At 43.9% G+C, this 25,107-nt stretch overlaps 1 protein-coding gene across 5 annotated transcripts in view; it reads right to left on the reverse strand.

The window, feature by feature from the left end:
• Positions 1-6,876: 6,876 nt before the first annotated feature.
• HERC2 (HECT and RLD domain containing E3 ubiquitin protein ligase 2) overlaps positions 6,877-25,107 on the reverse strand; it is a 289,146-nt gene continuing 270,915 nt past the window's right edge. For 3 of the 5 annotated variants that reach the window (XM_030317589.1, XM_030317587.1, XM_030317588.1), the window contains 12 exons: positions 24,675-24,766; positions 24,331-24,470; positions 20,198-20,385; positions 19,479-19,676; positions 16,851-16,934; positions 12,561-12,702; positions 12,202-12,396; positions 11,203-11,315; positions 10,400-10,590; positions 9,388-9,493; positions 8,783-8,995; positions 6,877-7,680 (listed from right to left, as the gene is read on the reverse strand). In XM_030317589.1, coding sequence (XP_030173449.1) covers positions 7,408-7,680; positions 8,783-8,995; positions 9,388-9,493; positions 10,400-10,590; positions 11,203-11,315; positions 12,202-12,396; positions 12,561-12,702; positions 16,851-16,934; positions 19,479-19,676; positions 20,198-20,385; positions 24,331-24,470; positions 24,675-24,766 — 1,935 coding nt within the window. In that variant the 3' untranslated portion in view covers positions 6,877-7,407. Of the gene's footprint in view, positions 7,681-8,782; positions 8,996-9,387; positions 9,494-10,399; positions 10,591-11,202; positions 11,316-12,201; positions 12,397-12,560; positions 12,703-16,850; positions 16,935-19,478; positions 19,677-20,197; positions 20,386-24,330; positions 24,471-24,674; positions 24,767-25,107 lie in introns of those variants that run through there. The other 2 variants (XR_003969350.1, XM_030317591.1) reach the window with 2 other exon arrangements.

Below are 25,107 nucleotides of genomic sequence, written 5' to 3' on the forward strand. Positions count from 1 at the left end.
GATGTGCAGATGTACATATTTTCTGCCTTTGTGGGTGATCCAGTGAAGTGCCCCTGGCTTTTCACCCTCAACAGATAGGTGTGACTCAGAGTGATCTCCATCCCAGTCCTCCAGCCCCACTTCACATGGAAACCTGTGTGCAACTCCCCTTTGGAAATCCCACCTTCTCTCAGGGGTCCCTGTGACCACCCACTGTGCAGGCCTCTCTGGCCACCAGCCTTTGCCTGCTCTGACTGCATAGGCTACACATCCTGTTTCTCCACTGCTGCCCACAGGTAGTTCAATTTTCCCAGCCTGTGCACTGACTCCTAAAAGATGTAGGAGAGAGGGGACACTGGGCAGACAGCCAGGGCAATTTCTTTTTCTGTCTCTTAGCCCAGCCCAGAGAGTGACCTGAGAAAGAAGAAAAATCAAATGCAGACTCACATGGGTTCTCTTTATCTACTGCTGTGTAACAAACCACCCCAAGTTTAGTGGTAAAAAATAGCAACCATTTATCATGCTCCCAGATGCCATGGGTCTTGGAACTCAGAAAGGCACATTGGAAATAGTTCATCTGGGCTCCAGTACAGTCAAGGTGGCACAAAGGCAGGAAGCAACTTGAGACTGGGGAATGGAAGCATCTGGAGGTGCCCTCACTCACTTCTGTTGTGAAACTGCCTGCCCTGCCATGTGGCTTCTGCCCTGACTCTTGGACTTGCTCACAGCATGGTGGCTGGGGCCTAAGGGACGGGAATTGGAAGCTGCCAGTTCCTTCAGCCTTGAACCCTGGACTGGCCAGTGTCACTTCCATCATACTCCATTGCTAAAGCAGTCATGAGGCCAGATTCAAGGAAAAGGACACAGTCTTCAGTTCTTGATGGGAAAAATGTCAAAGAACATTAGAGCCATGTTTAAATTGCCACAGACTGCATCCTAGCCAAGGATGTAGCAAGGAAACAATGAAGTCATGATGCAAGCAATGGGAGGAATCTTGGGATTCAAGTCTGTACTTTATTCTTTTACTTAGAGGCATGGAGGGGGGGGGGAATAAGTGGGGGAGGGGAAGAGAGAGGGAGAGAGACAATCCCAAGCAGGGTCCACACTATCAGCTCAGAGCCTGGCATTGGGACTTAATCTCATAAACCAGGAGCTCATGACCTGAGCCAAAATCAAGAGCTAATTGACCGAACCACTCAGGAACCCCTTCAAGTCTGCACTTTAAAGGCATTTTAATATGTAATGAGCTGTAGAGCAACCGGAACTCTCACTGCTGGTGGGAATGCAAAATGGCACAGCCACTTTGGAAAGCAATTTGGCAGCTTCTTACAAAACTAAACATACTCTTACCATATGATGCAGCAGTTGCATTCCTTGCTACTTACCCAAGAGAGTTCAAAACTTACATTTACACAGAAACCTGCACACAGATATTTACAGCAGCTTTATTCATAGTTGTCAAAACTTAGAAGCAACCAAGATGTTCTTCAGTGGATGAATGCATAAATAAACTGGTACATTCAGACAATGGAATATTATTCAGCACTAAAAAGAAAGGAGCTATCAAGCCATGAAAAAACATGAAGGAATCTTAAATTCATTGCTAAGTGAAACACACCAATCTAAAAAGATTCCACTCTGGAAAAGGCAAAACTATGGAGACAATGAAAAGATCAGGGGTTTGGGGGAGGAGAGATAAGTAAGTAGACAGAGTACAAAGGATCTTTCTATGTGATACCGCAATGGTAAATTCATTGGTTGCAACAAATGTACCACTCTGGTGGGGGCAATGCATGTGTGAGAATAAGGGGTATATGGGAAATCTCTGCACCTTCTGCTCAATTTTGCTGTAAATATAAAATTGCTCTAATAAAAGTCTATTTTATAATGTAATGATCTAGAGGAAAATTCATTGTGCAGATCCCATTGTATACAGGGGAAAAAAACCTTTGAAAAGTGGCTGGGATGAGGCTCACCAGGTAGAGCTCCCTGCAGCAGAGAAGGGCCTGCTCCTCACACCTGCTCACCCATGAGGACGGTGTCCTTGAGACTCACTGCCAGCAGTAGGTCTAGCCTACTCCAGCCCTGGTGAGGCAGAAAGGAAATGCCCAGAGTCCTGCATTTGTGCCCTCTTCACTAGGACCAACAGGTTTTTCTGTACCCTGCACTGAGACTGGGATGTTACTGCTTTGAGAAATAATGGTCCCTCCCTCTAAGGGCCTCTTTCCATCCAAGCCAACTAAAGGAGGAGTGATAGTAAGGGGCCCTGGGCACGGGTGCCTCCACTGGGCATGCACATACATACACAACAGGGTGCAAAGCTGAGGCTGAGGTAACAGCAATGACACAAAAAGATTTTTGTAAGGACAAGAGAGACACCAAATGCCTGTGACCACCATGACATGCCAACAAGAGCAAGTGCGGGAGGCCAGAGACTACTCTCAGCCTGATGGCAGCATTTATAGTATGTGGCATGTGTTGCATACAGTAGAGCTCACCTATCCACAGGCCAAAAGACCCCACAGTATAGCAGGGTTGGTAGAACCAGTTCTCAAATCTCCTGTGCTCCCTGCATGTCCCTGCACTCAAGCAGACGGCTCAGGGACTCACCTCATGCAGCCTGCACCCAGGACGGAGTGGTACCACAGGAACATTACCTGTGCCTCCTGAGAGCAATGTTAGACTGCCCAGCCAGTGTGGGGTGGTGGGGTAACCAGGTAACCCTGGACACTGCCATGGCCACGTTAGTCTCAGATGCGCCCCTCAAGGGGTAGAAGTCCCATGGTCATGGACTCCCTTTTTGATTCACAAAGAGGCAGAGGTTCACTGTAGGCAGCCCTGTGGTTGGAAGGACCTAGGGCTAGTACAGGGCAGGAGTGGGTAACCCTCATGGCCTATTCCTGCAGTCTTGGGCATGAGCCCTGGCCAGCCTGCCTGGCACCCTTGAGCTCTGACAGAACAGAGCCTAGGCTCCCAGGGCAGATGGACCCACAAAAGGAGCTGTATCCCCAGCCCATCCACACCCAAGATTCACGATACATGGCCTTCTTACTAAGCCCATTGGGATTTCCAAGAGACATACCCTATCAGAGACACTTGCTATAAAGTATTTACCTACAAAAAAAGAGTGATTAATCAGCTTTGTCAGTGCTAAAGCCTGAGTTGTACTGAGACTGAGAGATAGGAAGGATCAGAAGACCCTAATCCACAGAGCAGACTGAAACCCCAGGGGTGTCACACTCCATGTTCCCTAGCTGCTCCAGCTATCAGACCCAGCCTGGAGAAGGCCTCAACCCCAGTGCCTGGTACATATGTGAACAGCTAGCATATGAAAGACCAGGCTAGGTCACCTATACCTCAGACTTCTCCCTTCTCTTCCACTGTTCCCAAAAGAAAGTATCTGGCTAGTTTTGCAAGCCAAGACAATTCACATGTACATGGACTTCGGAAGCTCTCTCTGGTATGCCGATTTCTAGTCAACCCAGATGTTTCTAACAACCTCAGAAACCAGTGGTCACCCTGATGCTGGACAGTAGTATTCTATGCTGGTGAAAATTAATAACCTTCCTTAGCGTTCATTGTTGAACACCTGTCAGCCAGGTACTGTCTCTACGTTCTCTAGCGTTCAAACAGCCACTAGTGCAAGGGCTGCCATTTATAGATGGTAAGATGTGTCTTCCAGAAGTGGACCTGTCAGACTTGGGCCCAGTGTCCAGCAACAACACAGAGCCAGCAGCCACTTCTGAGGTCATAGATCAAGTGGCAGAGCAGAGGCTACCCACTCCACACCACCCTGCACTGCTCTTCACTCAGGCCTGGTCCCAGCGCTGGGACATGCTAAAGGAAACTGATCCCAGCTCCTGGAGCTTGTACTTGGGCTTTAAAAGATGGGGTGTACCAAATGAAAAACTGCAGAGCAAGGCAGCTGGTCATGTGGCTGTGTGGAGGGTACGTAAGTTCAAACAAAGGCACAAGAGGCTGACAGCCCCTTGAGTAAGCACTAGGGAAGGGAAGGCTATCAGGCCCTGGGGGACAATACTGGAGATGCTCTATGCTTAGAAAACCAAAAAGAATTTGTCACGGATTCTAAGGGTGAACATTGGTGTCAGGCATCATATTAAGTTTTTATAAATCTAAGCAGATGTAGCTTCATATGCATTGTAAATGCACATCCATTACCATTTTTATTGGTAGAAAAACAAACATGATGTATCACACCAACTTTATGCCTCAGAAAGGATTAATCCACAATTCAAAATGTTGATGGAATCTGCCAATAAAATTAAGTAGTCTATCAGTGACTGAGGATTTTCACTCCTAGCATGGATGGGTCTGTCTTTCCTACAGTTTATCCTTCCATAGGTTCTGCTGTATTAATTTCAGTCTGCCAAAATGAATTATAACTTTATGGGACACTTGTGTCGCTCAGTCGGTGGAGTGTCCGGCTCTTGATCTCAAGGTTTATGGGTTTGAGCCCTGCATCAGGCGCTGTGCTGACAGTGCACAGCCTGCCTGGATTCTCTCTCTCTGCCTCTCCCCTGAACATTTGCATGTGCACACACACTCACATTCTCTCTCACAAAATTATTTATTTATTTTAGTGTTTATCATTAAAAAAATGAACTATAACTTTAGGCTTCATAAATAAGAGAAAGAGATTAAATTGAAGAGGATTTGTAACTGTCTTAGAGATTGTCTTGGACAAAAATGAAACTCTTCCTAAAAAAATCAAAGTCCCTATTTTTTTTTTTTAGTGGAATAGTACAAAAATAGGAAATAGATAATCCTCCACTATTTCCTAAGTTAAATAAAAAGAGCTCATAACAAGTAGGTCTTAAACAAGTGCTTCTGAACAGTGCAAACCCAGCAAAGACAAAGCCAGTGTGGTAGAAGGTATGGCTACCCAATCTGTTTGCACATCTCTGGACCACACTTCTGGTCATGACTTTGCAGTTCCCAACTCTGCAGCAGTTTAACTCAGAACCCTTTTTCATTCACTAATTTTTATCCAGGTTCTATCTATCAATTGTTATCATGTTGGAAATTAAAACTAAAAAGTTTTAAAATACTCATTCATTTTAACAGAAAACAAACCCGGAACTGGAGAGTGTTATGCTAAGTGAAATAAGCCATACAGAGAAAGATACCATATGTTTTAATTCTTATGTGGATCCTGAGAAACTTAACAGAAACCCATGGGGGAGGGGAAGGGAAAAAAAAAAACAAAAAAGAGGTTAGAGTGGGAGAGAGCCAAAGCATAATAGACTCTTAAAAACTGAGAACAAACTGAGGGTTGATGGAGGGTGGGAGGGAGGGGAGGATGGGTGATGGGTATTGAGGAGGGCACCTTTTGGGATGAGCACTGGGTGTTGTATGGAAACCAATTTGACAATAAATTTCACATATTAAAAAAAAAAACCACTACTTATTAACATGAATACTATTCTGAAAAATTATTTTCCAAAACTACAAAATTTAGTGGGACGAATGGTATTAAACATGTTAATCTGTTTTACTATCTGGCTTATGAGAAGATACCTGGAATCCCATTTCTGCTTCTGCCATCCATATATTATAATATAGTTTCGGTTGAAGGATATAAAGAAAATTTGGTCTCATGCAGATATATAGCTGGAAAAGGGAAGACCTCCTGGGACACCATGAAAGGGAACCCAAGGGATCCTCAAACAAGACTTTTCTGAGAACTGCTATTCTACAGGCAAAAGACATTTGTCAGCCCACTGGTTTTGGGGTTGGCCACATAGTTGGTTGGCTTTGGCCCACAGAATGTGGGTGGAGGTGAAAGTTCAGTTCTGAGCATAGGCCGCACCTGTTTTCACTTGTTCTCTTGCCCTGGACAGTCAGAAAGATCTGTGAAGCAGAGCCCTACCTTACCTGTTGTCTAGAGCCATTCAGCCAAGACTAGCCAACCCAGATGCATGAGAGAAATAAATGCTGCTGTCTTGTATGCCACGGACTTTGGGGGTAGTTTGTTAAGCAGCAAAAGCTGACTGACAACAAAAGGGTTGGTGATTTAAAAAATACCTTGCAGATTATGGAGATTTTGAGCTGAGTTAAAAATAAAAGACTAATCTGGGCATTCATCAATTTGATCATGGATAAATTCCTGGAAAAACTTCCTCTTTGGATTTTCTAATGCAAAATGTTGTATCCCAGAATAAAGAAATCATCTCCCAACATACAATACCTCCTTTTGCCTACATCTAGTTTACCTCAAGTTCTAGTGCACCAGACCCGTCGGCCAACTTTCATACCCTATTCTGTCCTTCCCTTTGCAGGGAACCTGCCATACACACAACCCTAGACCAAGCACCTCAAATAGTACCCCATGGCTGGCTAGACCAGAAACACACCCCTGACCCCAGGCAGATGGGAATGAGAACCAGGACAGGTGGGGTGCAGGACAGGGGAATGGATCCTGAAGGCTCCTGGTCCCCAGCTCCCAATGCCAGCCACTCCTCTTGAAACTTTCCTTTCTCCTAATACCCATTCCTCCTTTATCACCAGAGTGACTTTGGTTTTTGTAAGCAAAAAAGTCTAACCTAGATTGGAATGGCTTTAACTAATGCTATATCAAAGACTACTTTTTGGTTGTAGCACACCACCAAGTGCTAGTCTAACCAGGTAAGAAAGTTCAGCTTATAATTTTGTGACAGATGTTTTATTCATAGGGAATTAAAATTTAGGGATATACAAGACACAAACATTATATATAGTATACCTTCTATCATAGATACTGCTCACAGAAAGGCCTCAATTCAAGTTACATACCGCATATGCTAAAATGTGCACCTGGGGAGAAGAGGGAGACCAATGGCCTTTTTATTTTGGTTTTGATTTAAATAATCTCTGGATGCATTCAAGTAATACTGATCATTTAATGTTCAAAAAACTTTTAATAAACAAATTCAGGGTAATATTAATTGAAGTATTTATAATACGATTTAATCATTACACAGTATTTCCAATGTACAATCAAGACAACGCACACACTTGAAAAGAAAAAAAAAGAAAAAAAAGAAAAAAACACAGTCTATTGCACCCACAAGTAAAAAGGCTTTTTATTCATTTTTGGGATGCTGCAATTCAGTATTTATATAACATTTACACACTTTAGTAAACACAGAAGTCCTACATGTAATGCAGCATTATGGGTGAGAAGACCCTTTTAAGTCTCAAAAATAAATGTTAGTGTCCACATAGTGCCCCTCGTGCAAGAGCTGATTTCCCAATCATTATTCCATTCATTGTTCAATCACCAGCGATCAGTCTCCCTGCCCACCCCCATGCATTTTAGAGACCTAATATTTCTCATCAAATACATTATACCTCCAGCACTCTAAACTGTAGTGCTCTGCCTTCTTGCTCAGTCTCGTGGTGTCTTGCGATGAATGGCATTTCTCTATCTCAGTGTCCTGTTAAATAATCCTGTGTAGAGTCTGAAGCAAATGAATCCACATCCTCGTTCTCCGAGTCGTCACTACTGTCATCGGCAGCCGGCTCTCCCGTAAGGGCTATGCGAGCGTAATCATCTGTGTCTATTGATTTGCAAAAGTGGATGGCATATTTCAGCTTCTCCTCCAGCACCTGCTTACAGGAATACCTAGGCAACTTCAGCAAAAAGAAGCAGGTGTAGGACTCAGGAAGGAAGTGGTCAGGAGGGTTGTATTTATCCAATACCTATTGATGAAAAAATGTTAAATAATCAGAGATGGTGTGCAAGGACAGATAAAACTGCAAATGTATTTCATTATGTTCATTAGATTCTTGACTCTCACAAAAATCATAACATTTTTGGCTAAGAGTAACAAAATATCAGAAAACATATACTCTATAGTCAATTTTAGAAATTAAAAGGAACAGCTCAATAATTCCTAGGACTTATGGTCAAAAATAGCAATTGGTTACTGTGACAACTACTTTTGACAAATCAGTGCTGTAAAAAGGGCCTGGCACAAGGCAGGCAGAAGGCACATCCTCAGCACCCACTTACATAGGGAATTCTCCTTGAACCATTAGCCCCCTTTCAATTACTACAGATATGATATTATGAAGCCAGCAAGACATGTGGATGAAATCCAGTAATTACCCACCTTAGGAGAGAAAAACTACATGTGTTCTCAAAGATCTCCAACTATTTTTGCAACCCTGGCCAGAGACTGGAGTCAGGCTATGCTCAGGAAGGAACCCATCCCCAAATCCTTCCAAGAATGCAGAGAGAATGGACCCTCCACCCCAATCTGCCCTCTGAGGAAGCTCCCCACTTCCATGGTATTGCTACCTGGAAAGTCATACTCAGTGCCTCAGGATGGAGGAGGGAGAGAGAGGGCAGCTGAGTCCCCATGACCTGGAAGATAAATGGAGCCTATTTCCGGCCATCAGATCACCGAGTTAGAAATCAAAGCAAAACTCCTGCTCTCAGTCTGATGGTGCTCTTATTTTTCTCAGTAAGCAACATTACTTAATTTACCTAATTCAACCAGAGAATCAGACATATGCTTTAAATGACATGTGTGCTCAAAATCTCAAATATGCTAACATAATAGCAGTATCTTCTTGTGGTGGCCAGATAAATTTTCCAGAAGTAGAAAGTGAGACCTAAATCCTGTAGTCATAAAATTCTGAGTGATCAAATCAAAGAAGTTTGGTGTGCTTTTCATTATTGTTCCCAGGAAGAAAGAAAAACCATATAACATGAGAGTCCCATTTCTAATCTGCTGTACAATCGTGTGCAAGGAGCATGCCCCCACAGCTGACACCACAAGATGTGGAGGAACCGCACCTGGATGACAAAGTCTCTGCCCCGGAAGTCTGCGATGGTCCTGGGCAGTCTCGTCCGGCCCCACACAAAGCGAAGGAAGAGGGAACGCTCTGTGTTGGAGAAGGACTCCATCACCTCCCAGAACCACTGGATCAGGGATGCAGAAGGCTCGATCCCTTTGTATGTTGCCACCGACTTTAAAAGATGCAGAGGGATATCTGGGCTGCCACACACCTGCAGAAGGACACACTGTCAGGGATGGTTGACACTTTTGACTCTTCACTTCAGTACAGAGTCAATCATTCTTTCTTTCTACCAAGGCTCGTTTGGGGCAGGATGGGTGTGAGAGCTGGAGTGGATGGCTGGGAGGATAGGTCCTGTGTGTTCAGATGGATGTGCACTTGACCCTGTGCTCCACCCTGGTGTGGGGTGATAGCTGCGAGGGAGGGAAAGAGGCAGGCAGGGAACACCAGCTTCCTGAACATGTTTTCACTTCATTCAACAGGCATGAGCTACTTCAGATGTAAATTATGGGCAAGATTTAATCAAGACATTAACTAGTGGCACTGATTTGGTGGCTCAATATGCAAAAGGCAGTTCCAGGGCAGTAGCACTTAGGGGCATACCATTGTCTCCAATTCATATCCAGTGAACAGAGAAAGAAGGGGGACAGGCACAACTCGGGCCATTCCCTCCCGAACAGCAGCCACCTGCTCATCAAATTCATGGAGTCTGAAAGAGAAAAATCACTTTGCATTTCTATCTTTGGTAACACAAATCTTGTCCTGCCTATACCAAGACTTACCACACAGATGACCAAGGTGTGCATCTTATAGAAATGGCATCACATTCTGAGTGCAGCTACACTGGCACATAGAAGATAATTTTAAAAACTACCTACAGCTTCCAAGACACAATTCTTAATATTTATTGCACACCCAGGAAGGAGCCAGAATTAGATATGCATAATCAGAGAACCAGGCTCCAGAGCACCAACAGTAAGAACCCTCTGGAAGCAGATACTGTGGCCCTCATGACTGGTGAGTTAGGGCACAAGGCAGAAATGAACACAGAGAGCACAGCACAGTTGCCAGGACCACTCACAAGCAGAACTCAGCAAGTAAAGTCCACCCAATATGCAGTCTCACCACAATACCTGGCCAGGTGCTTCTGGAGAATGAGGTCCCCAAGGACTACACTGTATGGACTTGTAATGTCAGGTGGAAGCAGCAATGGGCAAAAGCTATATGGGGAGGGCAGGTGTTGCGGACCTGCCACACAGCAACCATGCTGGTGTGATGGCCAGGCAGGGGCCAGGCACAGTCCTGCCCAGGAGTGTTGACAGATCACACAGATGGGCACCCAAAGGCCCTGTGATCTCTGTTTGGACAGCTCCCAAAACAGGGCAATTCTATCCACCTTGGTATTCTAATCAGAGCCAGGAATCTCAGGCAATAATGAGTACTCGGAGTCGGATTACAAAACAAGTTTTGATGACTACAGATCAGCAGCAGTTGGAACCAAGTCCATTAGCATTTTACTGTATGATATTTCTGAAAAATGCAGCCATCCAAGCAAACCATTTTCTATTTTTGCTATTTACTGAATCAAAACAATGGAGGATAGATGACCACACACCTGTAGTTTATTGCCAGCCGAACATACTCTGCACGGTTGTCCAGGGTGATGTGTGTGTACTTGGAGCTCAGCTGGATGTCCTGACCACTTGCACTTGGCACAGTGAAGGGCAGGCTCATGGCCTCAAACTCCTCTGAGGTGGCTTCATTGTCACGGATGTACATCAGCCCAGGGATAAAATCTTTATCAACCTTTTAAGGGAAAAAAGGGAGCCGACATGTTAAGTCTGGGTCTTTCCTACACCTCTGACTGTAGTTCACACCTGAGACACTCAGCCACAAGGGGGCCTCAGTCTGCACTGGGCATACCTCAAGCTGTTGGTGCACTGTACACGCCAGGAAATAACAGAGACCAGCAGTGAAAAAGTACTTCACCCAGGGAGCTAAGGAAAGAACTTGTAATTCAAGGAAGTCCTTAAAATTAACAGCTAAGAGAGCAACAGCCACTGGATGGAGATGAAGCTCACCCTACAGTCATGGTACCAAGGGAAGGATGGCCAATGGGAGGATGCTGGCTGTGGTTGGTCAGTCATGTCTCCCCCACTGAAAGCCAGAGCCACCACCCGGCCACTCACAAGCTCCCCTCCTCCACAGGAAAAATGGTGAACATTATTATCTGACAAGATTTCAAGTTGCAAAGCACCACAAAACAGATGGTCTACCAAGTTATGGCAGCAAACTGGCCTCATATCCATAGACCTTCTTTGCTACCAGAAGGTAGTCTGCAGCCTGAGGCACCCCCTGTACTCTGTATCAGGTACACAAAGTGTCATATTTCCCCATCCCCACCTTCCTGGTGGTTACCTCGCTGAGGTCTGCAATGGTGAGGCTCATCCCAGCCAGCTGCTTCCAAACAGGCTCAGCCAGGTTGAGGCTCAAGGGACTCCCAGTCCGGATAGCAATGCCTAGTAACACACCTGCTCATTCAAAGCACAAGTAACAGTAGATACTTGAAATCAATGATGAAACAGCTAGTTCAATCAACAACACAGTAGAGACTAGCTCTACACTGGGGCCTCACTGCCTTCTAAACCAGTGCTACCCAAATTCATGGAGACTTAGGTCCATCCTTTTTTTTTTTTAATGTTTGTTTATTTTTGAGAAAGAAAAAAAGAGAGAGAGAGGCAAAGAGAGAAGGGAACAGAGGATCTGAAGCAGGCTCTGTGCTGACAGCAGCAAGCCCGATGTGGGACTCAAACTCATGACCCATGAGATCATGACCTCAGCCAAAGTTAGACACTCAACCAAATGAGCTACCAAGGCACCCCAAGTTAGGTCCATCCTTAAAACATTTTGTCCTATTCTAAATTCATTACTTCCTTTGTTCCTTTTATTCCTATGGGAGAGTTTCTAATTCTCCTCCTCTTTCCACCAACGGATATAAACCACACAGAGGCCAATCCCCGTTCCTTTGATGACAAAACAAAAGCTGGAGTTTCTCAAGGAAGGTAGGTGCAATGGCTGGAGAAGTACAGGCAGCAACAGGAGTACTCAGCACAGATACTTAATGCAACAGGAGGAAGGGACTGGCCAACCACCAAAATCCCCTCAGATCTGATTCCAAGTTTCAGATACATTTAAACTACAGAAATATGAAATTTCAGATCTTCTGAGTGCCAAAGACACTTTCTGCCCCTTAGCACCCAGCAAATGATGGCTGGGTTCTGCATGTCCCTGCAGGTACACATCAAAAAAGCTAAGACCGAATACAGTACTCAAAATATCTGTGATTCCCAAGACACAGTAGACATTAAGCTAACTAAGGCACACACAGTCACATGATGCCTGTGTGAGTAGGCTCACCCAGAAAGCGGAACATGTTGGTGTGCACGGGCGCCCTAGCGGCCGGGCTGAACAGGTAGCAGTCACGGTTGGCACCTGACTCATCTCTACCATTGGGTGTCACAATCAGAAGGGGGGTGAGTCCATTCTGCAGTTCTTCACAGATCTCAGCTATGGACTCACTGTAGCCACCACCACAGTCATCCACAGATTCACCTTGAAAGAAAAGAGAATCAGTAATTCATAGTCACCCCAGCAAACCCCACAGGGTGCAGCCAGCTGGGCTTCTCAGCTCTCCTTGTAATGCCCATTGCACTAATGCCTGTGTTCAGACTGACAACCCTCAGGACCACAGGTCTGCAGTGCATGCAAGTTCTTACCCACAAACTTGACTTTCCAGACACGGTGGGGGAGGAGGAGGCTGTCAGGACTAAACGAGCTCATCTTAGCACACATCTGCCCAAAGACAGACTTGGTCCCGTCAGGGCCTGCTAGGCCACCTTTACTCCTTGAACGTTTGACCTACAGAGGAGAAAGAAACAAATATGGAACAGCTGCAGCAGCAGAAAGGACACAGCTTCTATCTTCCACAGCCAACCAGCCCTGGGCAATAATGAGCCCTATAGCCACTTACCCCTCCTGTTACCCTTTTTTTTCCTCTGCCTTGGTCACCAGAGTAGAAGTCCAGCCAGCACTCTGCTGCCAGACCTAAAGAGCTGTCATGAATGGAGTCCACAGCCAGCAGCACTCAGATGCTGCCGTGATCACCCAACAAAACAAAGCAAAATCCACAAAACATATCTGTACAAGGTGGAAGAGCTTCTAGACTAAGCCATACCTCATTTCTCTATGATTCTCCCTCCTCCCCCCAAGAGGGACCTCATGTCTCTTCCTGCACACAAACCCTCTGAGGACCTCAAAGACTGGTTTCACACTCCTTTCCCCTCACTCGACACCACATGTTTACCTCCTCAGGCCTCATGCACAGGATCCCTGCTGGACAGCTGTGCCAATAGAAGCTCTGCTATAATCATGGGAGGCATGGCCTCTGGTCACCCAAATGCCTGCAGCACATTGCCACAGCCCAGCACCCTCAGGACTGGTGGTGTCTAAGTAAACATTCCTTCAAGAAATCACAAACCTCATTGGTCATTCACACAGAGTGGTGGCACCTGGTGTGGTTAGTAACTACAATCTGATTCATCCACACATTTCATTAACTTAACTATGGCCAACCACTTTACCGCTCTGCTTTGGCCTCCATGAATAAGACGCCAGGAGCTCCAAAAGCAGCTCTCCTTAGCAGACTATCAGCACTATGAACCCAAACCTGGAGCCACTATCTCAGCCAGAACAGAACCCTGCTCCCCTCCCTTACTCACCTGCACATATCCTACTCCAACCCTTGGGTCACTGCATTTCCCCCAATCACTTTTCCTATCTTTATTTCTCATCCTAATCTAAGATTTTCTTTTTTTTTTTAATTTTTTTTAATGTTTATTTATTTTTGAGACAGAGGGAGACAGAGCGTGAGTGGGGGAGGGGCACAGAGAGAGGGAGACACAGAATCTGAAACAGGCTCCAGGCTCTGAGCTGTCAGCACAGAGCCCGATGCAGGGCTAGAACCCACAAACCATGAGATCATGACCTGAGCCAAAGTCGGATGCTTAACCGACTGAGCCACCCAGGTGCCCCTAATCTAAGATTTTCAAACAGATCAGACCAAGAGCCCTTAAGGCCCTCACCTGGTATGGACTCAGTAACCCTACAGCTTTGCTGGCTATGCTGTGCTTCAGAATCACCTGAGAAGCTCAGTCTGAAATAATTGCAAAATGAAAAGTTAAGGAAAAAATGATCTTGAAAATGCACTTTTCCGTTGCCTCCTCCAGCTAAACTCTTACAATCCTTAACTTCTTAATGAGTTCTAAGGTGAGTTTAAATAGCTAATTCTTGGAGCACCTGGGTGGCTCAGTCGGTTAGGTGTCCAACTTCAGCTCGGGTCATGATCTCATGGTTTGTGAGTTTGAGCCCCGCGTCGGCTCTGTGCTGACAGCTCAGAGCCTTGGAGCCTGCTTCGGATTCTATGTCTCCCTCTCTCTCTGCCCCTCCCCCACTCACGCTCTGTCTCCCTCCATCTCTCAAAAATGAACAAACGTTAAAAAAAATTTTAAAAATAAATAGCTAATTCTCACACACAAATAACTATAAACAGGACTTACAAATAATGAACTAATGATAACACACTCCTAAGGAATGAAATTTTCTGTGTGCCACACATTTGGCTCTATGTTCACAGATGTGATTTTATTTAAACCTCACAGCAGTTCTTTAAGGTACCCAAATCCCTGATGGAAACTGCACTAAAGAAAAGAAGAGGGGTGTGTCTGTTCATAAGGAACAAGCCACAGACCCAGCTTCCCGTTGTGAATGTCACATCACCTCCATTTATAATACCAGTTAACAGAGGCTGATGCTTTTGGCTCCTCTGAAGGAAATGGCTATGATAAGACAGCTATGACTCTGCATGGATGCACCTGTGTACCAGTGGCTACTTCTGGACAGTAGAAATATAGGTCATTTTAACTGCCTTTAATCTGAATTTTCTAAATTTTCAGAAATGAGTATGCATTAATTCTGTAATAAATTTTAAATTAAAAATTTTTATGCACGCTGATTTTCAGATTCTGTTATAAAACTAAATCAAATTCAAACAAAGAAAACCCTCCAGGAACACGCCTATGTTTTAGTGTCTCCAGAACACTTTGCACAGACAGTATGAGAATATCTGCAGTGGCATCCCCATGGGAGGAGGCTGATGCCAGGAGCATCCTGTGGCCACAGGATGGTTGATACCACCTTTCTGGATCAACTGGTATCTTGAGTTCAACTTGGATTCATGGAATACCTCCCACTCTCATCCTGTACTCTATTTTTGATCAGAAGAACAATTCTATGTTTATCTTTGTGGAAGATCTTTCCAGCTTCAGGATGGAAGTATGAACTCTGAATTGAAAAAGATCTGGCTCTGGTACCAGAAGGCCACTGGGTATAACTGGAGTAGCCATGGCATGCTGCATTGAAAGTTGTTTATGTGCCTTTTAAAAATGCTAATATTAATTTGCCCTTTATCCATTCTGTTTTTTTCAAACATGTACTGAACATTTTCATAACACAAGGCATTGTGCTAGAATATAAAGACTAGAAGGAAAGAGGAGCATGATGAGTGCAAAATCTGAGGTAAGGGAAAGATAGAAAAGGCACACCTAACTTGGGTTCCAGGTAAGCAAGGTTCAATGATGCCAAAAGCCCCAGATTTAACCACCTGTATCAGGTCACTGACCCTGATCAGGCACCTATATGTGGCTAGGGCATGCATACGATCTAGGAATGCCCAACAATCTGTTAGGTGAGCTTTCCTCACTTATGAACTTTAGTGTTTAAGACCTAATAACGTAGAGCAAACCAAAATGATCCTCCAAGGTGTGGAAATAAAACCTTTTTCATGAACCTAATTAAACAGCCCATTTGTTTGTAGAGTAGGCTGACTGACCTAGAGCTTAGCATTAAACAGTCTGACGTCAGTGAAGGGACCACATCCATCAGTGTGGTCACATGTGTTCTCCAACAAACGATAAGAGTTTGTGTCTTAATTCAAAATGCCCCCAAGTACAACTCTGGAGAAATGTCTAGTCATATAACCAACACCAGGGTAGAAATCATGTGTTAATATAAAGGAACAAAGAATTTGTTCTTCATAACTCTCTGTTTCTGTTCCAAGAGGTGGGGCCCAATTCATTTGCATGTTAAATGTCAAGTACCACACAATACCATAATCAGTACTGGAGCTCCTCTGGTTTCCAGTTAATTTTTTAAATTGTAAGCTTATCTATACTTGGCAGCAATATTAATTCAGAGATGGTCTACTTTTCATTTATTCATTACTAGAGAACAGTATTAGTGATTCTGGTCTATTAAGTGGGCAAAGAAAGCTATCAGAGCCAGGAAGGGTGTGAGGCTGTTGGGAATGGGAACTGTCCCCACATACAATTTGATGCATGGAGGGCCCCTGACCTAACCTCCTTCTCAGAACCTAACCCAAGGAGGGCAACTGAAGATACACTTGTAGTTGGGGCTGTGACGAGTAGCACAGCTGTATTCCAGAAAAGTGGGCATGGTTTTCTAGCCTCCTGCACAGAAAAACCAAGAGAACATGGGGTAGCTGGTCAGCAAAAATAATCCCACACTCCCACTGTATTGCAAGGAGAGGTGCTTACAATGTTTTCAGGGGGAAAAAAATAGCAAGTTACAAAAGAGAGGCACCCAGTTTCGGTTATAACAAACATACAAACACACCTCCAACTGTCAGCAGTAATTATTGCCATGTGGTGGAAATATGGGTCATTTTTACTTTTCCCTCTTTGCTTATCTGTATGCATGCTTCTGGATTATCTGAAATAAATCTTTCTTACTTCTGTTCCAAACAAAACAATTTACATTCCCAACTAAAAGGCTCAGCACCACAGGACACCATAGACAGGTAATACCTTGCTCTCTAAGGCAAGGGCACAAGAGAAAGTTTGCTGTTCCCCCAGGCTGTGGAGCCCCAACTCCCAACCACAAAACCATCTTATCTGAGAAGTGTCAGACTCAGAACAATTTCCACTTGTTACCTGAATTCGGTTCAACTCTACCACAGGCCCATGCTGGCGATCTCGCACCATAGTTGCTTGTACTACTTTACGGAAAGCTGCCTCCTAAAATATGACAGATAGACAAAATTTAGAATCTGACATAGGAAATATTATTATCCATAGATAAATCATGTCATAGTTTTGTTTTAAATATTCTCTCCTAAAAGTCAAATTTTCTTAAGAACAGTAACTACAAACTCTTCTTTTTCAAATTGTGAGGTGGTGCCAGAGGCACAGCCTATGCAGAGGCCCACCTGTGCTCTCTGCCCCCCATCTGGAGGCAAGAGAAGCCCACCATGCTCTGGGCAGAGAGTGGGGAGGGCCAGAGTCTGGCACATATCTTCTCTGACTTGGGACTTAGGCCAGGCCCTGAGGATTAACTAGAAAAGCCAAGGTCTCCCAGACAGACCACAAGTCCACTCGCGGCAGGACTGACATTAAACACTATGCCTCAGTGTCACTGTTGTGACAAAACCACAAACCAGCAGCAGGGCCAGGGAGTCCTGTATGTTGATCCAGGGTTGGGGTGAGAATGGGAGACCAGTGAAGGAGGAAACATATAGGTACCATACACTGACAGAAACCTGAATACTGGGGCCCAATGACACCCACGTACAGGTAGGCCTGCCATACTCATATGGATCAGGGCACCGGTAGCACCAGTGAGGACAGGGGTAGGGAAGCAGACTCAAGAGACACAAACGAGACAGGATCGATAGGAGTCCCAGGTCTCTGCCAAGTGGATAACTCTGCCGTTGTCCAGAGATAGCATGGTTGGGGGAGCACAGGGTACCTACAAGAGTATCCAGGTCACTCTCCCAGGTCAGAACTCCAACCTCTGAAAGCAGGAAGGGCAAGAGCCCTAAGCAGCCCAAGGATGAGGCCTCAGAGGTAGAGAAAGTCAAGTAAGGGTGTCATAGAGGCAACCAGCCCACAGAGACAGACCCATCACACCTCACAGCGGTCCACCCATTACCACAAAGGGACTTTCACAGGGCACCCTACGCCACACAGGGGCTCACATAGGTGCACCCATCACCATGCACCCTTGTACAACACCTACCAGCTACTTTTGTCCTCCATCCCGCCTGACTGCTCTGCCCAGAGCCAAGGACAGCTCCTCCTCCACAGGAACATGCATTTCCCTTCTCTGAATGGCCTGATCCAGCAGGGGTCTCCTATGATGCTCTCTCTTCTGTGCTCTGAATTGCATACTGGTAATAATGTTCCATGGTCACCACTAACACCCATTTCCCAAATTTTCCAGCAGATGTGATCCTTTCTCACCCAGGACCAAAACAGAGGCTGATTACACATTCTCTGCCACTGAAGTTGCCTGCCAGACTCCTTCAGTGCTCCTGCTGTCCTGCCCCTGTGCTCACAGCCTGCAGAACACTCATGCAATCCATGTGGGATCCATCCTGCCTCTCACTTGGTTGTCTCCCTATGAGGAAAGGATTTTTCCTAGCTGCCTATTATCATCTCCACTCTGATAGATTTTTAAAAAATGGTAAAAGGGATCAATTTGCTACTTTTTATTATTAAAAAATGGTTGAAGTTAAGTTTCTTATCAATGTTAACTGCATACAACTTTTTCCTCTTCCCCATCATCAGAGAGATCTTACCATTACTACAATCCTTATCAATGTCCACTTGTCTCTAAGCCACACATGAAAATAAAATGTGTGGACCGGTCCCCTCCAGCTAAGTGCAAACAAAGCCATTCTTAAAAAAGAATAAATCTGTTTGGATAGGACTCCAAATAATCCAGATTTTATTATTAAAAAAAAAAAAAAAAAGGGACTGTAATCTTTGATAACAAAATAAGTCACAAAATAGGTCTCAGAATCATAGGCTTTTCAAAATTAGGAGTTCTCAATCTGACCTCTATGCTTTTTTCTACACAAATATTACCCCTACCACACAATGGTTCTTTTAGAACATCCTGCCAACCTACTTGCCAGAAACGATGATGTCCAGTAATGGGAAACTCTTAACTCCTGAATCAGGCATCCTATTTCTAAAAAGCTCAAATTATTACAAATGTCAATGGGTCAAAATATGTCCAGTGATTTTTAGATGCCCTCCTTCATGATTCTATTCACAGCCTGTTAAATTATCCTTTGACTAGGAATCTCTACATATCCTGATATTGAATTTCTATCTAAATGATGTATAATATCTGGCACCCTCTGCTGGACATCCCTGGGGAAGAAATTATCTCATTTATCCTTCCTGCTGACAGTGGAGATTTGCCATAATGCCTCATGGCTAGGTAAGCAGAGAACATGGGCAGGAACGAGGCTTAGTTTTGCAAACCACCCCACCCCTTAAAGGGGGGAGTTAGGAAGCAGAGATTACAAAAGGGAAATAACGCACCACACTATTAATTTTTAATGTAAGCTCCAAAAGAGAAGAAATTTTTGTCTGCTTTTCACTGATATATTCTGAGCACCCAGAACAGAACCTGGCATATAGCAGGTACTCAACAATGAGTCCCTGTGGAATACACTGTATTCTGTCTACTCCCAGTTTGGGAATTTTTGTTGGATTAAATTTTACTGAAAATACCAGTTTTGCCTATAGCAAAGATTGCTACAAGAGTACCTTTCCCTGGGATATCAGAATTCCTCGTAGAGTGTCAAACCCCACAGAAGGCCCATGTCCAGTTTCATCAAGAGAGCCCTCCAGGTCGAACATGGGGATACAGGGGCAGAAGAGCTCTGAGATGTGATGCAGAAGCAGCAGTCGGTTCCGCAGTGCTATTATGGGGATTTCCTGCAAGTGATTGTATTCCATGGGAACCTGAAATGTTGAAACTACATTAAATCAACTTAGGTGTCAAATGCACAGATAAGTCACAGTTTGTAGCTGAATTCTGAAAAAGTTTTTTTTTTTTTTTTTTTTTTTTTTCCTTTTCAAAAACAAGGAATCCCTGAGACTTCTGAGTCTGATGTGAAAAACTTCATTGGTTTTAGAATAATATTCTGGCCAGTTTGACTGCTTGAGCCAAGTAATGTGAACCAAGGAAAATGCTAAAAATTAGTCTATAGAAATACATTTACTAAGGAAAGTGTGCAGCCTGTACTATCAGAATGGTTTTGTACAGTTTATAAGATTTAGAATGAAGGTGACACATGGGTATATGGACAATGTTGGTTAATGTGAATATTAACCTGAATTATTTTCAGTGGAACACCTGTGTAAATATACAATGGAAAATGAAATGTGAGTGTGGCTTACTTACATGCATAATTCAATATACAGATAGTAACTCTGTCACTACTTGTACACCTCCTAGCCCACCCAGCCCAACTAGTACGAACCTGGGCAGGCAGCTTCCCAGCACTGGCAGGCTTGCTGGTTGACCAGGCAAGGGTGTGTGCTGAGCCGCAGGCCACCCGGTTGACCTTCTTACCCTGAAGGGCAGCTACCAACCGAGGCCTCTGGATAGCATTTGTGGTTCCATCTCCCAGTTGTCCCTCATCATTGTCGCCCCACGTATAAACTTCACCTAAATGAAGTGGATTTAGAACAAGAACTTGTATACTAGGACCAGTGAATGCACAACCTCTACCATCTTCCCATCACAATCATCTCTCCCTTCAAATGGTGCTGAATGTCAACTTCGTGTGTGACCTAGATGTCTCTAATTGCAACATCCAAAGAGGGAGCACGCTTCTCAGAACTCTTGAGAGCCCCTGCTGGCCAACATGCCTTTTCTAGTAAGAGGCACAAGATTCTGGTCTTAAAAATACAATAGCATTTGTTCACAGGAGTAAGCACATAACTGTAACAGTTCTTTATCAGAACAAGTAATAGTAAAACAGATGGTAATATCCTTAACTGCCCAAATTAATTTTTTATGTTAAATGGAGAGAAAAAAATCAGTTTTTTTTTAAAAACACAACCTGTTTTTAAAGGAACACATAGTTCTTCCTATAGTTATTCATATCCCAAACATGAGATTCATCATAATGAGAATCATATTTTTCAGTGTACCATACTAGATCCCAACCATGAAACACCACCAGAAAACTATTCTAGGGTAAGGTCACTTGGTGACTAAAATAGAAATGAGGTTAGTTTTCTAGAGATTAGCCTTGCCATATTCCACAAAGACTCCTAAGAGAGCCATGCACTCTGTAAAGTGCAGTGCCTACATGATCAACGGCAGTGTGCTTGCTGGCCCATTCCCACCCTAGACAATTCAGTCCTAAAGCCACTGGGTCAGTGTTACAGCACAAGTAAGGAGAGGAGGACTTCTCTGCAGAGGTACAACTGGATGCAGAGAATCAGAATCCATACATGACAAAAACTTCCATACAGGGGGTCGCTCAGTGTGGGGAGTTGGCCCAAGCAGAGTGGCCCATGTGTGGGGGTGGCCCAGAATGGGCAGTCACAGCCCGAGTCAGGTAAGGATCCATGCAGGGGAGAGAGCAAAGGTAATGATGGGGCACTGGTCACATTCAGGCAGAGTGAGTGGATCCCTATATTAGAGATAATGAAATCCAGACTTCTCACCAAAAGAGAAAGGAGTTGTAAGTGTGGAAAGAAAACTAGAATGAATCACCCTGTGGTATAGAACTAGAATCTGGGCTCCTGGTGTGAATGTGTAGAATTTGTATATATATATATATATATATATATATATATATATATATATACACACACACACACACACAAAAATAAACATAGATGCAAATTTGTATATTATTTACATATATATATATATATATACTGAGCACATCACATCCTTGGCCATTGTTCTCCTTTTAGTTACCATATTAACCTCTCTAGTGTGTTGTAGACTATCAAGGATTTTAATCTTTTTTTTAATGTTTATTTATTTTTGAGCCAGAGAGAGCAATGAGCAATGAGCACATCTATCAACCTGATCTTGTCTTCTAAACACCATTGTCCTCTAAAGACACCAAGACTCCTTGTGGAAATGGTTAATGCTAGGCTTGGGCCTTGGAGGGTCAAGAAGATAGGGTGTCTTATTGTGCCAGAAAGCAAGGAAGTACCCAGTGAATGATGGGCACACATCAGGAAATAAAGGGGCGCCTGGGTGGCTCAGTCGGTTAAGCGTCTGACTTCGGCTCAGGTCATGATCTCACGGTCTGTGAGTTCGAGCCCTGCTTCAGGCTCTGTGCTGACACCTCAGAGCCTGGAGCCTGTTTCAGATTCTGTGTCTCCCTCTCCCTCTCCCTCTGCCCCTCCCCTGTTCATGCTCTGTCTCTCTCTGTCTCAAAAATAAATAAACGTTAAAAAAAAAATTAAAAAAAAAAGGAAATAAAGCTAGCCTAACAGGGCCAACTTCAGCATCAAAATTATTAACAGTAACAGATTATGTACAATCCAATGAATAAATTAGGAAACCATGAGTCCCACATAGATATAAATTAAAAACAAATATCAAATATTTGATGAGAATAAAATATACAATGAGAAAAGGGATATTTAAATAGCTTCAAATACCCTCCCAAATACTTACTAGTTACAAAAGATATTCAGAATGGAAAATCCTAGCAGCCACCACCTTAATCAAGTTAACACCACTGGGACAAAGAGAAACTATATGACACCTGATGAATTTAGAATGAATTAAGAACACAGACTGAATTAAGATCACAGATGTGCAACCTGAATCTACTGAGGAGATATCTGACAAACTCAAATTGAGGGATGTTCTACAAAATAAACAGCCTGTAATCTTTAAATGTGTCATAGTCCAAAAAGCTCAGGAAGACTGAAGAAGTGTCAAAGAATCACACTCAGGGACAACTGAGGATTGTCTCAGAGAAGATGAGACATTAAAATGACAGCTAAGTATAACCTGTGCTATACCATGAATGGGAGTGAAGATTAGGTGGAGTAATAACCAGTGTGAATTTCCCAAATGAACAGCCATGTTGGGATTGTTTAGTAGTGTTCCTATTTGTAAAATATACACTCAAATGTTCAGGGTGATGGAGCATCAGGGCAGCACCTCAAACGGATCAAAAAAAAAAAAAGTTCTTTGTACTGCACTTCCAACTATTCTCTAAGTGTGTGATTTGCTTCAAAAATTTAAAGAATTAAAGCAAATAAAAAAATGTATTGTAAGTTCTTGGTTAAGAACTATAATGCCAGTCCCATGATAAGCCATAAAAATTGCTTATTCATATAGGAAACTTTTCCATCAATGAAACAATTAAAGGGCACATGTTCATATAATTTATCAAAGGCTTTAAAAGGAGACAAAACTGGGGGGAAATGGCTCTTTTAATGAAAGATGATACACTAGTTTTCTATTACTGCCATAACAAATTACCACAACTTACTGGCTTAAACAGTTCTTTCAGTTCTGTAGGTCAGAAGACCAACAGGAGTCTGACTAGGCTAAAGTCTAGATATCAGCAGGCTCATCCTTTCCGGATGCTCTAGGGGAGAGCTCATTTCCTTGTTTATGCAGACTGTTGGAAGAATTCAGTTCTTGGGAAGACCAAGGTCTTGTTTCCTTGTGGGCTATCAGCTGATGGCTGATCCCAGCTTCCCAAGGCCACCAATATTCCCTGGTCCCTTTCCTCCATCTTCAAAGCCAACAATGGTGGATCAAGATTCTCTCACACTTTGAAAACTCTCTCCTGCCTCTTCTCTGTCACATCTGACTGACTCTTTGGCCTCCTTTTCTGTTGTGAAGGGTCTATGTAATTACACTAGCCCATCAAATAATCTAGAATAACTTCAATATTGTAAAGTCAGCTAATGATCAACCTTAATTCTATCTATAAAGTCCCTTTTGCCATTGTACTGGGGTCCCCAAGACCACCTTCAGGTTTGCTGATTCATTGGGTGAACGCCCAGGCCTCAGCATATAGTCATACTCAGCTATGATTACAGTGAAAGAACATGAAATAAAATCAGCAAAGGGAAAAGGCACATGGGTGAAGTCCAGAGAAAACCAGATGCAAGCTTCCAAGGACCCTATGCCAGTGGAGTTACACAGCACAAGTTTAATTCCTCTAGCAAAGAGTTGTGACAACACATGCAAAGTGCCTTCTACCAGGGAAGCTCATTAGAGCCCCTAGTTTTCACTAGGGCTGTCACATGGGCACCTCCACCTGGCACATACCCATGTTCCAGGAAACAGGTTTCAGCAGAGACCACATTGTGTAGTTTTAGGCAAAGCAAGGCCTCTTATCAATTAGGGAAGGGAGAGAGCCCTCCCCAAATTCGTTTCCCAGCGGCCAGCTGAGGCTCACCTTGCAAGCAGCCCTTCCTAAGAACAACAGTATCAGGTATGCTCTGGTTGCTCTTTTCTGCACAGCCATGAAATTTAACATATTCAGAGATGTTAACACCAGGCCCTGCTCACCACAGAAATTCTCAGATAATATATATGCATATATTATCCCTGACCAGACTTCTTAGATTTAAAGGCCTCTGTGCTGCAACACTGGGCCTCCCCACTTACCGTCCTCAGTGCAGCACACACAATGCAGGGAGCCAGTGGCAATGGCAATGACTTTCTTCCCCTGCAACCCCTGAACCTGCCGAGGTCTTCTAACATGGTCGTCAGATCCATGGCCCAGCCTGTGATAGTCACCTTTGCCCCTGCACAAAATGAAACATCGAATTATGAGTGCAAGGCCCTGTCGTTTACCACCCCGTCCCACCCTCCTGGCATAAGCACCATACTTCAGGACACAAATCACAGCCTGCTATAGAAGTTACATCTCAGTCTATGAGATGTCAGTTAATATAACTTCAAATTAACAAACTGGTTTTGTGAGATTAAACAAACAGAATCTTGCATACCATGTATAAACAGCGCCAGATTTGGTAAGGGCAACAGAAAACTGGGATCCACATTCTACTTTAACCACTCCAAGGCCTGTAAGAGAATCAATCTGGAAGGGAAAAAGGTTCAATCAGACTGAATCAAGGTTTTTTCTGACTGCTGCAACCACACAGAGACTGAACTAAATCTAATAAAGAACTCTGAAAATCCTTACTCAGGTCAAATATTTCACACAACTTAAAGTCCTACTCCACTTAACCAAGTAAGTATTCTCAGGAGGATGCCTGACTCTAAAGGCACACCTGCTGACACTAGACCACGAGCCCATGCTACTGCACAATGACACTCAGCATGTGTCACTAAAAATGGACATGTCACAGTTGAAGTTCTATGATCATTTTCCCCCAGAATCTATTCTCCCAACTCTATTTCTCTTTCTGGTGTGGCAGC

The sequence above is a fragment of the Lynx canadensis genome, chromosome B3 (assembly GCF_007474595.2).
Source record: "Lynx canadensis isolate LIC74 chromosome B3, mLynCan4.pri.v2, whole genome shotgun sequence".
NCBI classification, from domain to species: domain Eukaryota; kingdom Metazoa; phylum Chordata; class Mammalia; order Carnivora; family Felidae; genus Lynx; species Lynx canadensis.